The sequence below is a fragment of the Trichomycterus rosablanca genome, chromosome 8 (assembly GCF_030014385.1).
Source record: "Trichomycterus rosablanca isolate fTriRos1 chromosome 8, fTriRos1.hap1, whole genome shotgun sequence".
Lineage (NCBI taxonomy): Eukaryota > Metazoa > Chordata > Actinopteri > Siluriformes > Trichomycteridae > Trichomycterus > Trichomycterus rosablanca.
In genome coordinates this window covers 23,772,168-23,789,271 of record NC_085995.1, presented here as the reverse complement: position 1 = coordinate 23,789,271, position 17,104 = coordinate 23,772,168, and the positions used below count along the sequence as shown (strand labels likewise).

Below are 17,104 nucleotides of genomic sequence, written 5' to 3'. Positions count from 1 at the left end.
TGCGTTCCATGATCCTGTAGAACTGCATATATTTTAGGCTAATGTAAAATATATGGGTTGTTCTTGACACTTATACAGTACATCGAAAATAACAAATATAATATAAAAAACCACTAAAATACAATTAAAACAGTTAAAAATCAATAATCATAAAACACAATAAAACCTGCACTTAACCTTTACTTCTTTATTGTTTCCCTGTGCTTCTTATTTGAGGAGATGCTTAATCTTGGAATACCGTATTCTGTTCAGTAAAAGCACATTCACATGAGAAGTGGCAAAATAGCTTTTGCGCTGGCTGTGCCGGTGCACAAAGCCTTACGTGACTTATTGTACTAAAACAAGCGAGGAATTTCATTAGTGGAGAGAACTTATGAGCAGTAATTAAGAGAGGTTTAGAGTTTCTATGTCTTTCTTTTAATACATTGTCACATTAAGGTTTTTTTAACAATAAGCGTTTTTGGCTCTCCTGAAATAAAGCTGATTCTTACAATTTCTCAGCACTTTGAGCTGTAACACAAGTTTAGAAGTGAAACAGGAAGAAAATACAGCTAAACAAAGATAAGTGTGGATGCTTTCAGAGTGGATTTGACGGTTATTCCACACAAATGCAGACTTGTCTCATATTCGCACTTTATTTAGCGCTTGGCTTGAGCGGTGCTGTAAGACATCATCAAAGCGGCTGTTCATTGATCATTCAAAATTAAATAAATACGTTGAGTTTAAGGGTACAAATTTCTTGACAAAGGGTGTTGAGTTTCAAAGATTTTAAGTTTAGGGGACGTTGAGTTACAAGGTACCACTGTACCTTTACAGCTTGATATAAACCCACCTCTGCATAGCAGAACACAGTGAACAGTTGTTCATTACAGTCTCAATGTGTCATATTTCCTCTGTTTTTATCACTTCATATCTATGAACAAGATCGTTGATTCTCTCGCAGGTCCTGTTCAGTCAGAGCCCAAGTCTTGTGCTCCCCAAGCGTCCGTCTGTCCAGCCAGCTGCACCTGCAACAACAACATTGTGGACTGCAGGAGAAAAGGTCTGACTGAAATCCCTGCCAACTTGCCGGAGGGTATTGTGGAAATGTAAGTGATCCTTCCTATCAGTTTAGTCAAACACACCCACAGCTCTCACCCTGCATTCTTTTGTGCCTCAGAACACTGCCTGACTTTCAAAAACTCTGATATGTTGTACTGCACAATTGGAAAGTCATATCAGTCAGGGTTAGATGTTTTTAAGGAGACTCGTTTGGGACACACTTCATAATCATGTGATCACATCACAGTACGATACGTGTCATGTTTAACACTTTTCTATTGCTTTCTAGCTTACTGAAAATAATTCAGAAAGGCCAGACTCATACAGTTTGACAAAATACACTGTACCAAGTTCTTATATTATTCTTTGGTGCACTGTTTAATACAACCTCAAATCAGAAAAAGTTGGGACAGCACGAAAAATGCAAATAATAAAGAACACAGAGTTCTTTACATTTACTTTGACTTTTATTTCATAGCAGACAGGATGAACCTGAGATATTTCATGTTTTATCTGCTCAACTTCATTTCATTATTTAATCAATCTTAATTTCTGCATTTCAGGCCTGCAACACATTCCAAAAAAAGTTGGGACAGTAAAGCATTTACCACTTTGTAATGTTGCTATTCCTTTTCACCTTACTTAAAAGAAATTTTGGCACCGAGGATACCAAGTGATTTAGTGTTCCAGCTTTTATTTTGTCCCATTCTTCCTGCAAACACGTCTTAAGATGTGCAACAGTACGGGTCGTTGTTGTCACATTTTTCATTTCAAAAGTTTCCACACATTCTCTATTGGGGACAGATCAGGACTGCAGGCAGGCCAGTCCAGTACCCGTACCCTCTTCTTCCGCAGCCATGCCTTTGTAATGTGTGCAGCATGTGGTTTTGCTGGTTTTGTCTTGTTGAAAAATGCATGGACGTCCCTTGGAAAGATGACGTCTTGAAGGCAGCATATGTCGCTCTAAGATCTCACTAAACTTTTCTGCATTGATGCTGATATATGAAGTGCAGCATTGACTGACAATGACAGGCATTTTTATCAAATAAGGCTCCAAAAAATTCCTTAAAAATTTGTCAGTGACTTGATAATCAGGCCTTTACAGCTAGGACTATTTCTCATTCTGATCCATCTTTGTCCTGCCTTCTGATTTACTTTATCTCTTTCTCGCATTTTTACTTTTCTGTTTCTCTGGTGTAGTAAACAGTGTAAAGTCACTGCGATAATAGCCGCTGTTCAGCCCCCGTCCTGTCATATAAAGAAGGCTATTAGCACTGAACTTCACAACCTCGTTAGCACCAGTGTCAGTCTCTGTTGGAGCTGTGGCTTCCTCCAGCTCGACCTGCTGAGGGTCCTCCAGACTTTCCTCCTGAGTTCATGATAATTACGCACACAAAGAGCTGCAGTCAGACAAATTAGATCTCGCCTGGACCCTGTTCTAATCAGCAGCACCGCAGTGGCCTTAACTCAGTCATACACACACACACATACTGTGTCTGGTGACTATCCGTCATTCACTTTTGCATATAATGGTAGTCATATCTGTCCATTTCCATTAGCTTTATACACAGATTACACACCACAGACAGCAGAGCTTAGAGTCCATATATGTAGAAATAAATGGAGCCATTTAGACATCATGAATTAACTTGACAGGATTTCTAAAATTGTGTTTCTAACCTTCACTGATAAAACTAGATTACAACCACAAGCTAACAAGATAATTCCCTAAGATTACTCTTCAATCATATTCACATACACTGATCAGGCATAACATTAAAACCACCTCCTTGTTTCTACACACACTGCCCATTTTATCAGCTCCATTTACCATATAGAAGCACTTTGTAGTTCTACAATTACTGACTGTAGTCCATCTGTTTCTCTGCATGCTTTGTTAGCCTCCTTTCATGCTGTTCTTCAATGGTCAGGACTCTCCCAGGACCACTACAGAGCAGGTATTATTTGGGTGGTGGATCATTCTCAGCACTGCAGTGACACTGACATGGTGGTGGTGTGTTAGTGTGTGTTGTGCTGGTATGAGTGGATCAGACACAGCAGCGCTGCTGGAGTTTTTAAACACCTCCTTGTCACTGCTGGACTGAGAATAGTCCACCAACCAAAACTATCCAGCCAACAGCGCCCCGTGGGCAGCGTCCTGTGACCACTGATGAAGGTCTAGAAGATGACCAACTCAAACAGCAGCAATAGATGAGCAATCCTCTCTGACTTTACATCTACAAGGTGGACCAACTAGGTAGGAGTGTCTCATAGAGTGGACAGTGAGTGGACACGGTATTTTAAAAACTCCAGCAGCGCTGCTGTTGTCTGATCCACTCATACCAGCACAACACACACTAACTGTTGAGGCTGAGAATGATCCACCACTTAAATAATACCTGCTCTGTAATGGTCCTGTGGGGGTCCTGACCATTGAAGAACAGGGTAAAAGCAGGCTAAAAAGGTATGTAGAGAAACAGATGGACTACAGTCAGTAATTGTAGAATTACAAAGTGCTTCTATATGGTAAGTGGAGCTGATAAATTGGACAGTGAGTGTAGAAACCAGGAGGTGGTTTTAATGTTATGGCTGATCGGTGTATACAATATCAGTAGGTCGCACTGTCGCCTCACAGCAAGAGGGTGCTGGGTTCGGTTCCCAGATGGAGAGGTCCTTTCTGTGTGGAGTTTGCATTCTCTTCCAATGTCTGTGTGGATTTCCTCTGGGAGCTTTGGTTTTCTCCCACAGTCCAAAGACATGCAGTCAGGTTAATAGGAAATACCTAGGTATGAGTGTTTGCCCTGTGATGGACTGGCAATTTGTCCCGGGGTGTTTCCTGTATTTCAGCCAGTGATTCAGACCCACTGCAACCCTGAAGAGGATAAAACGGTAGAGAACAGACAATGAATTCATTTAAACATTATCCAATGTTATTTTTAAAATGGATTAATTTCTGGTCAGATTACACCACACATAAGCAGTTCTGTTAAAGATGATGCGTGAGTGTGTATATTGGTGTTTGTAAGCATGTTCTGCCAATAGCTGATTGGATTTCCATTGAAGCCTCCTAGCGTCTCCTCACTCTGTGTATTTGATATACATATCGATCGCCGGTCTCTTGTTTACACAGAAGGACAGGTGCGTAATTGCCCTGATGTGTACCTTCCCTCGTCCTGCTCATTCTGCCAATACTGTATGACCTTTGCATTAAAAACGTCTGTACTCGGCAGGATACATCGCCTAAGAATTGCCCATGGCGAAAAACTAATAGCACTAATTAAATAATGCCAAACCATTTGGCCTCCGTTTACAGGAACCGCATTAGCACTGGCAGCTCGTAGGACAGAATGATGCTTAGCGGCAGAGGAGATTAAAATCTCCGACTCATCTCCTCTCAATATTCAGCAATCCTTCAATCTGCATCCCATGATTGGGAAGCTCTCAATAATTCAACTGTACGAGTGATAACATTCATAAAGAAATGAGGCTGGAGTAGGTTAGTAAATGTGATAGTACAAGCTATATGTATGCGTGCAGTCATCTGTGTGGTGTCAAGAACTGAGTGCTGTGTGAGAAACAAATTGCTTATGCAGACTCATGACTCTTTCTATGACTTAATAAAATTTTGCTGTCTTCCACATCACATTATCGCATACATGCATGAATGCACAAAACAAATAGCCATAAAATGTAATTGTTTTTGAATAAATATTTTAAAGCAAATAGCTTAAAATGCCTGTGGCAGCTTGGAAGGTGTACATTCTCTGAACTTGGTGTGGTGCTAACAATGCTTAGACAAGCACTAATAATCAGATCGTTATCAGATTCAGGCAGTTATTAGATGATTCAAGTCCTCATGTAAACAGCATAATCAAATTAGTATAAATTAGAGTAAACAGTAAGGGATTTTAAGAAACTGGATTAGACCTGCTTTTAGTCAGTGATTAGCGCATGTATAATTCAAATTTACATTTACAATTTCAGCATTTAGCAGACGCTTTTATCCAAAGCGACTTTCACAATGAGCTGAACACAATGCCACAACTTGTTCAGATATAAATAATTCAAAAAAACACTCACTGTCCATTTTATCAGCTCCACTTACCATACAGGAGCACTTTGTAGTTCTACAATTACTGACTGTAGTCCATCTGTTTCTCTACATACTTAGCCCCCTTTTACCCTGTTCTTCAATGGTCAGGACCCCCACAGGACCACTTCAGAGCAGGTATCATCTGGGTGGTGGGTCATTCTCAGCACTGCAGTGACACTGACATGGTGGTGGTGTGTTAGTGTGTGTTGTGCTGGTATGAGTGGATAAGACACAGCAGCGCTGCTAGAGTTTTTAAACACCTCATTGTCACTGCTGGACTGAGAATAGTCCACCAACCAAAAATATCCAGCCTAGAGCGCCCCATGGGCAGCGTCCTGTGACCACTGATGAAGGTCTAAAAGATGACCAACTCAAACAGCAGCAAGAGATGAACGATCGTCTCTGACTTTACAGCTACAAGGTGGACCAACTAAGTAGGACTGTCTAATAGAGTGGACACTGTATTTAAAAACTCCAGTAGCGCTGCTGTGTCTGATCCACTCATACCAGCACAACACACACTAACACACCACCATCATGTCAGTGTTACTGCAGTGCTAAAAATGATCCACCACCTAAATAATACCTACTCTGTTGTGGTCCTGTTGTGGGGGTCCTGGCCATTGAAGAACAGGGTGAAAGCAGGCTAAAAAGGTATGTATAGAAATAAATGGACTACAGTCAGTAATTGTAGAACTACAAAGTGCTTCTAAATGGTAAATGGAGTTGATAAAATGGACAATGTGTGTAGAAACTAGGAGGTGGTTTTAATGTTATGGCTGATCCGGTGTATATACTGTATACAATGCATGGCCGAGTGTGTGTGCGTCGCTTACCTGGAGAGCATATGGCACCAGGATGCACTATGGGAAGACGGCAAGCCGGCGGAGGCAGTGTGATGCTTTGGGCAATGTTCTGCTAGGAAACCTTGGGTCCTGCCATCGATGTAGATGTTACTTTGACACGTACCACCTACCTAAGCATTGTTGCAGATCATGTCCACCCTTTCATGGAAACAGTATTCCCTGATGGCTTTGGCCTCTTTCAGCAGGATAATGCGCCCTGCCACAAAGCAAAAATGGTTCAGAAATGCTTTAAGCAGCACAACAATGAGTTTGAGGTGTTGACTTGGCCTCAATTCCCCAGATCTCAATCCAATCAAGCATCTGTGGGATGTGCTGGACAAACAAGTCCGATCCACAACTTACAGGAGTTAAAGGATCTGCTGCTAACGTTCAGGGGTCTAGAGGAGTCCATGCCTCAATGGGTCAGGGCTGTTTTGGCAGCAAAAAGGGGGACCAACACAATATTAGGAAAGTGGTCATAATGTTATCCCTGATTGGTGTGTATATACAGTGTATCACAAAAGTGAGTACACCCCTGACATTTCTGCAGATATTTAGGTATATCTTTTCATGGGACAACACTGACAAAATGACACTTTGACACAATGAAAAGTAGTCTGTGTGCAGCTTATATAACAGTGTAAATTTATTCTTCCCTCAAAATAACTCAATATACAGCCATTAATGTCTAAACCACCGGCAACAAAAGTGAGTACACCCCTCACATTTCTGCAGATATTTAAGTATATCTTTTCATGGGACAACACTGACAAAATGACACTTTGACACAATGAAAAGTAGTCTGTGTGCAGCTTATATAACAGTGTAAATTTATTCTTCCCTCAAAATAACTCAATATACAGCCATTAATGTCTAAACCACCGGCAACAAAAGTGAGTACACCCCTCACATTTCTGCAGATATTTAAGTATATCTTTTCATGGGACAACACTGACAAAATGACACTTTGACACAATGAAAAGTAGTCTGTGTGCAGCTTATATAACAGTGTAAATTTATTCTTCCCTCAAAATAACTCAATATACAGTCATTAATGTCTAAACCACCGGCAACAAAAGTGAGTACACCCCTTAGTGAAAGTTCCTGAAGTGTCAATATTTTGTGTGGCCACCATTATTTCCCAGAACTGCCTTAACTCTCCTGGGCATGGAGTTTACCAGAGCTTCACAGGTTGCCACTGGAATGCTTTTCCACTCCTCCATGACGACATCACGGAGCTGGCGGATATTCGAGACTTTGCGCTCCTCCACCTTCCGCTTGAGGATGCCCCAAAGATGTTCTATTGGGTTTAGGTCTGGAGACATGCTTGGCCAGCCCATCACCTTTACCCTCAGCCTCTTCAATAAAGCAGTGGTCGTCTTAGAGGTGTGTTTGGGGTCATTATCATGCTGGAACACTGCCCTGCGACCCAGTTTCCGGAGGGAGGGGATCATGCTCTGCTTCAGTATTTCACAGTACATATTGGAGTTCATGTGTCCCGCAATGAAATGTAACTCCCCAACACCTGCTGCACCCATGCAGCCCCAGACCATGGCATTCCCACCACCATGCTTGACTGTAGGCATGACACACTTATCTTTGTACTCCTCACCTGATTGCCGCCACACATGCTTGAGACCATCTGAACCAAACAAATGAATCTTGGTCTCATCAGACCATAGGACATGGTTCCAGTAATCCATGTCCTTTGTTGACATGTCTTCAGCAAACTGTTTGCGGGCTTTCTTGTGTAGAGACTTCAGAAGAGGCTTCCTTCTGGGGTGACAGCCATGCAGACCAATTTGATGTAGTGTGCGGCCCCACCTTTTCAATCTCTGCAGCAATTGCTCCTGCGCCTATCTTTCAAAGACAGCAGTTGGATGTGACGCCGAGCACGTGCACTCAGCTTCTTTGGACGACCAACGCGAGGTCTGTTCTGAGTGGACCCTGCTCTTTTAAAACGCTGGATGATCTTGGCCACTGTGCTGCAGCTCAGTTTCAGGGTGTTGGCAATCTTCTTGTAGCCTTGGCCATCTTCATGTAGCGCAACAATTCGTCTTTTAAGATCCTCAGAGAGTTCTTTGCCATGAGGTGCCATGTTGGAACTTTCAGTGACCAGTATGAGAGAGTGTGAGAGCTGTACTACTAAATTGAACACACCTGCTCCCTATGCACACCTGAGACCTAGTAACACTAACAAATCACATGACATTTTGGAGGGAAAATGACAAGCAGTGCTCAATTTGGACATTTAGGGGTGTAGTCTCTTAGGGGTGTACTCACTTTTGTTGCCGGTGGTTTAGACATTAATGGCTGTATATTGAGTTACTTTGAGGGAAGAATAAATTTACACTGTTATATAAGCTGCACACAGACTACTTTTCATTGTGTCAAAGTGTCATTTTGTCAGTGTTGTCCCATGAAAAGATATACTTAAATATCTGCAGAAATGTGAGGGGTGTACTCACTTTTGTGATACACTGTATATATGTATGTATGTAGCAATCTTCCTGTCCGATTCAATAAACTAACACCATTTACAGTCAAATATGGAATAAGGTGTATCCATATAGCAGTAAACTACTGTGTTTTTATATTGTTGTGTTGAAGTGAAAGTATAATTTTCCTCTAACATATTAACCCATTTCGCTTGCAGCCGTCTGGAGCAGAACCTGATTAAGATAATTCCTCCTGGGGCTTTCTCTCCATACAAAAAGCTGAAAAGAATGTGAGTATTTTCAGAATCTTACATCCCATATGGTGTATTTATATCAAGCCATGGTTTGCTGTTCTGTAAACACGCTGTAGATCCGTCTCTTCTATTCATTACTGTGTCAGCACTTTCTTCCTATTACGCCATGCTACACTTATTTTCAATAACCTTGAATGTGGGGCTGTTTTATTGTCTTTATAATTTGGCTCCAATCTCATTTCGCTCAGGCTTTTGTGTAATAAAGTGATCTTATCTTTTCGCTTTTCTTTCGGAAGTGTGCGGTGGGCTGAACATGCCGGGTCTGCTTTATCATTCAGCGTGGTGTTCAGGACATGATCGCTATATTGCCGTGCATTGAGATGCAATGTGAGCAGACTGTAATTAAATGAAACTATTCGCTTGCAAAGTTCTGACAGCCTGATATCAGCCTGTTGTATTTATATTAAGCCTGATATTAAATAAAATGTGCATTTTATTCTATTTTTTTTATTCGCTGCATGTCTGGTATTAAACATGTAAGATTGCTGACATTCTGTCAGGAGAAAACTGTACACTTTACAGCCAAGAGTATGAGGATATATCTTCTAATTATTTTTATTTATTTATTTTTATTTATTTATATTTTTTCCCCTCTTTTTCCCCCAATTTTTATCCCCCAGTCTATTCGTGTCCAATTACCCTGAATGCGTCCTCTATACCGATTCGCTGACTGAGGACGCCTCTCAACTGACATGCGCCCCCTCCGGTACGCACAGTCAGTACAGACTGCATTTTTCACCTGCACGAGTCGAGTTCATACACTTGACAGGCAATGTGTACGGAGGGCCACACCCCCATCAGCATTATTCCTCAACCCTGTGCAGGCGCCATCAGTCAGCCAGCAGGGGCCGACTTTCTTACCCTCTAACCCTGAACAACAGTCAATCGCTGTTCAAGCAGCCGCCCAGCCTAGTCGGAAAGGCAGAGCTGAGATTTGATACGATGTATTTGAAACCCCAACTCTGGTGAGCTAGCGTACTTTACCGCTGTGCCACCTGAGCGGCCTATCTTTCTAATTATTGAGTTATTCAGCTGTTCCAATTGAAAATTCCAATTTGGACATGATCAATCCTGACCATTCCAATTCATCCAAATGCTATTTAATGGGGTTATGCAGATTGTTGTGCTTCATATAAGCACATCAGTGCTTGACCTCTCAATTGCTCTTTTGATTGATCCCAACCCAGGACCTAGTCATCTCTCTTGATGACTCCCAAATCAGACCATCTGATAATGTAAGGAGCCTTGGTGTCGTCCTGGATAACCAGCTGACCTTCTCTCCTCATGTAGCCAACATGACAAGATCGTGCCGGTTCCTCCTCTACAACATCAGAAAGATTCGACCATTTCTCTCCATGGAAGCCACTCAGATTCTTGTCCAGTCACTTGTAATCTCATGGCTGGACTACTACAACTCCCCCCTGGCAGGTGCTCCCTTGTCCACTATTAAACCCTCCCTTGTCCACTATTAAACCCTTGCAACTCATTCATAATGCAGCTGCTTGTCTGGTTTTTAACCAACCTAAACACTGCCACATCACCCCACTGCTGCCTACTCCTTACTGGCTTCCTGTAGCTGCACGCATTCAGTTTAAAACACTGATGCTCACCTACAAAGCCAAAAATGGACCAGCCCCAAACTACCTTCGAGGTCTAATCAAAGCCCGCTCTGTACCATAAAACCTCCGAGCCACTAGTCTCGCTCAACTTGATCCTCCACCCAGAACTCGAGGAAGACAAGAATCAAGGTTCTTCTCTGTACTTGCACCCAAGTGGTGGAACGAACTTCCTCTGTCTCCGAACATCTGAGTCTCTCGCTGTCTTCAAAAGATGATAAAAAAACCTTCATCACCTCTTTACTAAGCACTTAAGCTGACATGTACTTACTTATTAACACTCTTATTCATTTCTTGCAAAAAAACCAACAAAAAAACATCAGGGTTTTACTTGAACTGTTGTCTACTTAAACTAGAGTAAGGTCATGTTCACTATGGAAGCACATCTGTAAGTCGCTCTGGATAAGAGCGTTTGCTGAATGCCGAAAATGTAAATGTAAATGATTGAATTCCCTCCTCAGTCGTGTAAATACCCTTCCTGAAGGGGTTGCAGCTAGTGGATGCTCACAATCAGGCGTCCACATACTTTTGGCTATGTATAGCATAAATTGCTTTTGTGTTAACATCTTTTTTCATATGTGTGTTTCTCAGAGATCTGAGCAAGAACCAGATTTCAGACATTGCCGACGATGCCTTCAGTGGCCTCCGCTCCCTCACCTCACTGTAAGTGGGTTACATATGTTCATACACACACACACACATACACACACACACACACACACACACACACACACACACACACACAAGTTTTAAAGATTTAATTTACACCCAGACCTGAAATGTTAGTCTAAGGTCAAATAAGCTCTGATCGGACTGTGCTGTTTTTAAACATGATCCCCTCACAGGGCCGTGAACGCACTTATGTAATTGGCTGAATTTTACACGTGGCCGTCACGTTACTTTCCGTTTCAAGTTTTTAATTAGCAGGAAGAGATGCTGTTACTGGTGGATAACCCAGAATTACATCTTGATTTAAATAGAAGGAGAAAAGAACTTTAAATTCAAGTAAAAACCGGAGGTGCCAATAAACACAAGTAACTTTATCTCGTAAAATCATTGAAACAAATGGCTGTTTTGAATGAAAGTGAAGAAATATGCAATACATTCAGTAAAAATAATAAGAAAAATATGTACTCTTTATGTCCAGGTTTGCAAAGATTTCCTGCACAGCCAACCCGATTTATGGTCAATCAAGCTGCAGTCTGGAGGTTATTATTTTGTGTAAAACAAGCCTGTTAGGATACTCGTCTCAAATGCACATCAAATAAACACGGAATTGACACCAGGAACAGATTTTATTATTCAAACCAGGCGTAAAACGGTAATCAGATAAGGCCATTTTAGACAAAAAGCACATAAACCTAATTCAGTTAGCATTCCTGCTTGAATTGTTTCAGTGAACGTCATGCTCGTCCAATTTCCATTTCTACACTTAAAATTTTTCATAGTGTAGCGTTTCAGATGCAGTTTTTTAAGTGCTTCCCGGTGCTATTGGCTGGCTGGCCGGGCGTATCCACAAATGTGATTATCTCTGTCTTTGGGAGGGTATGAGGGTAAAATTGAAACGTGCCAATTTTGGCTTAATGAAGCATGGTCAGTATTGGAAATGGTCATTCTAGTCAGATTTATAGCATTGGGTAGCATTGTTGACTCACAGCAAGGTCCTGGGTTCGATTCCCAGGTGAAGTGGTCCAGGTCCTTTCTGTGTGGAGTTTTTCTTGTGTCTGTGTGGGTTTCCTCTGGCAGCTCCAGTTTCCTCCCACAGTCCAAAAACATGCAAGTGAGGTGAATTGGAGATACAGAATTGTCTGTGACTGTGTTTGAATCTTGTGTAAACAGTAACTACCTGTCCTGTCATGAATGTAACCAAAGCGTGTAAAATATGACGTTGAAGTCCTTCAAGTTAAGTTGCTTTGGCCATGAAATGACGTACCCACATGATAACATTGAAAGCAGTGTTATGACAGGATTTGTGGAAGGACTCAAGACCAGGTATGAGCTGGATTGACAACATCATGACAAGGATTGTATTATCAGGGGCTAGTTTAATACAGGCGACTCAAGACAGAGGGCATTGGAGAAATCTGCCCCAAGCGATGATGGCATAGCAACATGACAAAATTTGCTCTAACTTTCTATCAACATACATGTTATGGTCTATTATGAATTTAATTCCTGTCTATTTGCATTGTAGCACTTATAAATTCAGTACACTGGGTCAGAATGTGGCAGTGCTGCCTTTCACAGTGATGGCACTTCTAACCTGGTGTCTTTCTATAGCCTGACAGCGGTGAGACAGGCATTAGTTGAGGAAAATAAATAAGTGTGCAATGCAGCATCATACTAAGTGTGTGTATGCGTGTGTACGCTGACATCTGCTGTGGTGTAAACACAAGAGACAGCTTCAATTCACTCGAACAAGTCTAAAAGAGACAAAACGCTATCCTGTGCATATTAATCTGCCGTATCTATCACTGTGAGCTCTTCCCCCACAGCTGGGACTATGACAGGCCTCGGTCTCCCATCACTCATGTACATGCTGCAGTTAACAATCCAGTCACTGTCTACTCGCTTGCTATGATACCAGTATAAGCGGGCACAGGACATGGTGTATGTATGTCCTCCTGCTGTGAGGAGTTTGGTTCAGTGTCATGTCAGATGTGGGTCAGACGTGCACACTATTAATGTAATGCAGTCATGCGAGCTTAATAATAATTGTCTCTTTCACCACTGCTTATCCTAGTCAGGGTTGCAGTGGGTCTGATTTATTGGGGAAACACCCTAGACAGGTCACTGGTCCATTACAAGGCACACGCACACACACACTTATACCTAGGTGGATGGAATACCCTTTTTATGGGGCAGGGGCAGCCATTATATGGCAAAAGAGTTAAGGGTCCTGCTCAATGGATTAACAGTGGTTGCATGGCAGAGCTGGGATTCAGACCTACAACCTTCTAGTTGGTAACCAACAACTCTAGAAAGAAAGATATCCTTTATTTGTCATATATACATATACAGGTGTACAGTACAATAAAACTCTTTCTTCGCATATCCCAGCTTGTTTGGAAGCTGGGGTCAGAGCGCAGGGTCAGCCATCGTACGGCGCCCCTGGAGCAGACAGGGTTAAGGGCCTCGCTCAAGGACCCAACGGTGGCTGCATAACTGAGCCTGGATTTGAACCGCCAATCTTCCGGTTGATAGCCCAAAGCTCTACCCACTAGGCTACCACTGGTCCTAATATCTACTCTATCTACTAGGGTACCACTGTTTCTGTGAGATCTATCCAAATACATTTCCTGAACCTTTTAGACCAACTGGATGAAGGATAAGGGGTCATGTACAGTAGGTTTAAGTTTTTTAACCTTTGTTTTAGCCAGCCATGGCTGTACGTCCAAGAGTATAATTGGCCTTGCTCTTAGGGTGAGAGAGATGGGAATCCCTGTCACCTCTTTTAATCAAAACGTGGGTATGGATGACCAGCCAAAGCCTACCTGAATAAGTAAATTGGCACAAATGTACTTTTGGCAGGTAAGAATAGAGGAATCTGAGTGGGGTTTTTCTGTACATGTAAAAGCACCGGCTGACCCATAGTAATCATCAAGGTAATTTACTGAAGTGTCTTTACTTTTGTATTTTTGTGTATGTGCAGGGTGCTGTATGGAAACAAAATAGCCGAGATCCCTAAAGGACTGTTCGATGGCCTGGTTTCCTTACAGCTGCTGTAAGTACCATTTCTGCCTCATCTAAAACCAGTGACAGATTGAAACCCAGTGTGTGTGGGAATATACAATGTAGTGTGTGTGTGTGTGTGTGTGTGTGTGGAGCGATGCATTGCGGGCTGTGATTGGAAGAGCAATTTCATTTCCCTCAGCACTTCTCATAAAAAGAGCTCAAGCAAAAAGGACAAAAGGGAAAGAGCATCCTGAAACCCCAAAATCTGTTCCAGCTCTCAAATAGAGCAACAGAGCGTTTGGATGACTTGTTAGTAAAAGACGTGCTGATATTTCTTCAGGTGTTTCTTTCTCTCTTTCTTCGCCCTACCGGTGTACCAAACATCATTAGCATTTAAATTGGAGCTGATTACAAAGCATAGCCTTCACACCTAGTCGTATTGATGTAGACAGTAAAACATCGCGTGAACATAATGCCAGTGGTTAGTGGTCTAATTCTGGGAAATCTGCGCGCCCTAATGGGGCTCGTTTGAGCTGCCGCTAACAATTTGCAGAGATTTTTTGGGCCGGCTTCCTTGCTTGCTTGCTCATCAGTGGATCCAGACTGAGCCGAGCCAGAACACGTCAGCTGAGAACACGTTATTATCAGCTCAAAATACGTCAGCTTCGGTACCCTGCAAAATACCCTGCACTTACCTGCACTGTTTGCTTTCTCAGCTGCTCTAATAAGTTAAATTACTGTGTTTTTTCCCCCAATTACATTTTTCCCGCTAATGCACTGTTTCTGAGCCCGGTCCTCAGAGACCGCCGTATGCCCGACTTCATTTTTCTTTCAATTGTTCTTTTTCTCAGCGTCCAACATACCTGTACACACTGTATTTATTGTGCCTGATTGCTTGTTTTAGGCGTCTTGGGTACCTGGGTAATAAGAAATGCTGCCATCTGGGAATCTCTGAGAAAAGTTTTCGTACAGCGAAAGTGGCCAGAAAATTTGTGAATGTTCTGGAGTCATTCTGTTGTAAACAGGCTTTCATTATTTTCTTCTTTTTTTAAAACCCCCACTTCTAATTAGCAGCCCCCTTGAGCAGGCTAATGATGCGTTCATTCCCTCAGAAACAAGGCCTCATTAGAGCTGCTTTCTGTAATTAAGCGCAGGCCGTGCTTTAGTCAATCAGCAGCTGATCTGAGCTGGAGAGACAGGTGGCAGGGTGGGGACGAGATTAATGCTAGGTAAAATTATGTTTTGATTGTACTACGGCAATATATTATATACACACAGAATGCTATTCTGAGCTTTTAGTTTACTAGTACACACATTTTTGCAGTTGATTGCCTTGTCAGAACACAAATTCATTCATTGATTCACTCTCTGTTCTGCCATTACTTTATCTTTGTCAGATGTCTGATTCATTGGGCAAAAGGCAGGAAACACCCCAGACAGGCCACGCGCACACAATTTTAGTAGCTTCAGTTAACCTGACTGCATGTTTTCTGATTTGCGCAAGGAAACCAGAGCACCTGAAAAAATATCAGCATGGACAGGGATCAAACCCAGCCCCTTCTTGCTGTGAGGTGACAGCGCTACCCACTGCACCACCTTGCCTCCCACAAACAAATTATGCTTCAGTCTCAGGTGGCGCAGCAGGATATTCCGCTAGCACACCAGCACTGAGATTCTCAACACCTCGGTTTGAAACTCGGCGTTGCCACCGGTCGGCTGGGTGCAATTGGCAGTGCCTCCAGCAGACATGTTTCTGCTAGGGTGGGATGACCGGACTATGTGGGTGGGGTCTTCAAACGCTGTATAAGGACCTTTTTAAGCACAGTGGAGCTACATTTCTCTATACAGTTATACTATTTGATGTGCCAATGGAGTGGCATTACAACAACTTTGATGCCAAAGACTTTGAATACGACTAGGAATACGATAAAAAATGCTCAGCATGAGACTCACTTTGTCAGATTTTTGTGATTTTTTTTTTTTAAATAGGGAAGCTTTAGAGAGTCTATAAAGCATATCTGTGGGGATTTGTGCCTGATGTTGGTCATGAAAGCCTCAATTGATGCTCCAGTTTATTCCAAAGCTGTTGAGGTCAGGGCACTGTGCAGGCCACTAGAGTTTCATTAAACCAGGGAGGGGCCTTACCTTTGTTGATTTATTATTTATTAGCAACTGATGTGGCTGAAACATGTGAATTAAATAGTTAGAAGGAGTGTCCCAATACTTTTTTCCATATAATGTGTAGTGGAGAGAACTAACTCGAGGTAAGGTCAGGATCACTGTGAAAGTCTTTGACACATTAAAACCTCATAGCAATTTACTTCAAAGTAATTAAATATTGTTGTTAAAATAATTAATAAATCATTATTGTTTACATTTTAAGATTTTTAAGGCCTCATGAGTTTAAATAAATAATTTCCATAGATCAATCTGTTTTCCCTACATGCTACAATAGGCATTAAGCCAGGGACTCTGTATTAACTCCATATTAATGCCCCGGTTATGAAATGCCATGGCCCTGATGTTGCACAGATGGACACAGAGCTGTATTACATTATACTTTTTATCAGCTAGGCACAGGACTCATTAAAAAATCAAATGTGTTTTTATCCACCAGGCTGCTTAACGCCAACAAGATCAACTGCTTGCGCGTGAACACATTCAAAGACCTGCAGAGCCTCAATCTGCTCTCGCTCTACGACAATAAGCTGCAGACCATCAGCAAAGGACTGTTCACCCCACTGCGCTCCATCAAGACCCTGTACGTCCTACACACACACACACACACACACACACACACACACACACACTGTCCACCTCAGCACCCTCCAGTCTCTAAGCAACCGCCACTTATTAAATTTTGCTTAATTTCCAATTTCACACCTTCACTTGGTCACCTTGTTGGTTTTAATCAGGAAAAGTTCATTAGCAGCCACCCGGTAGTAAAATGAGTTTCCTATTAAACCCAGTGTTTAGAATTTTTAATATAATGTCATATCAAAATGTATTAGAGTTAAACTATGACCTTTTCATTTAAGCAGTTTGGATTCATTTTAGATTGCACTTTCATGTACATTGTATA

General features: G+C 42.0%; 1 protein-coding gene across 1 annotated transcript in view; it reads left to right on the top strand.

Moving 5' to 3' along the window:
* slit3 (slit homolog 3 (Drosophila)) overlaps positions 1–17,104 on the top strand; it is an 88,765-nt gene that overhangs the window by 8,202 nt on the left and 63,459 nt on the right. Inside the window, exons 4-8 of the mRNA XM_062999639.1 lie at positions 944–1,088; positions 8,636–8,707; positions 10,939–11,010; positions 14,000–14,071; positions 16,640–16,783. Of these exons, the coding sequence (XP_062855709.1) occupies positions 944–1,088; positions 8,636–8,707; positions 10,939–11,010; positions 14,000–14,071; positions 16,640–16,783 (505 nt within the window). The remainder of the gene's footprint in view (positions 1–943; positions 1,089–8,635; positions 8,708–10,938; positions 11,011–13,999; positions 14,072–16,639; positions 16,784–17,104) is intronic.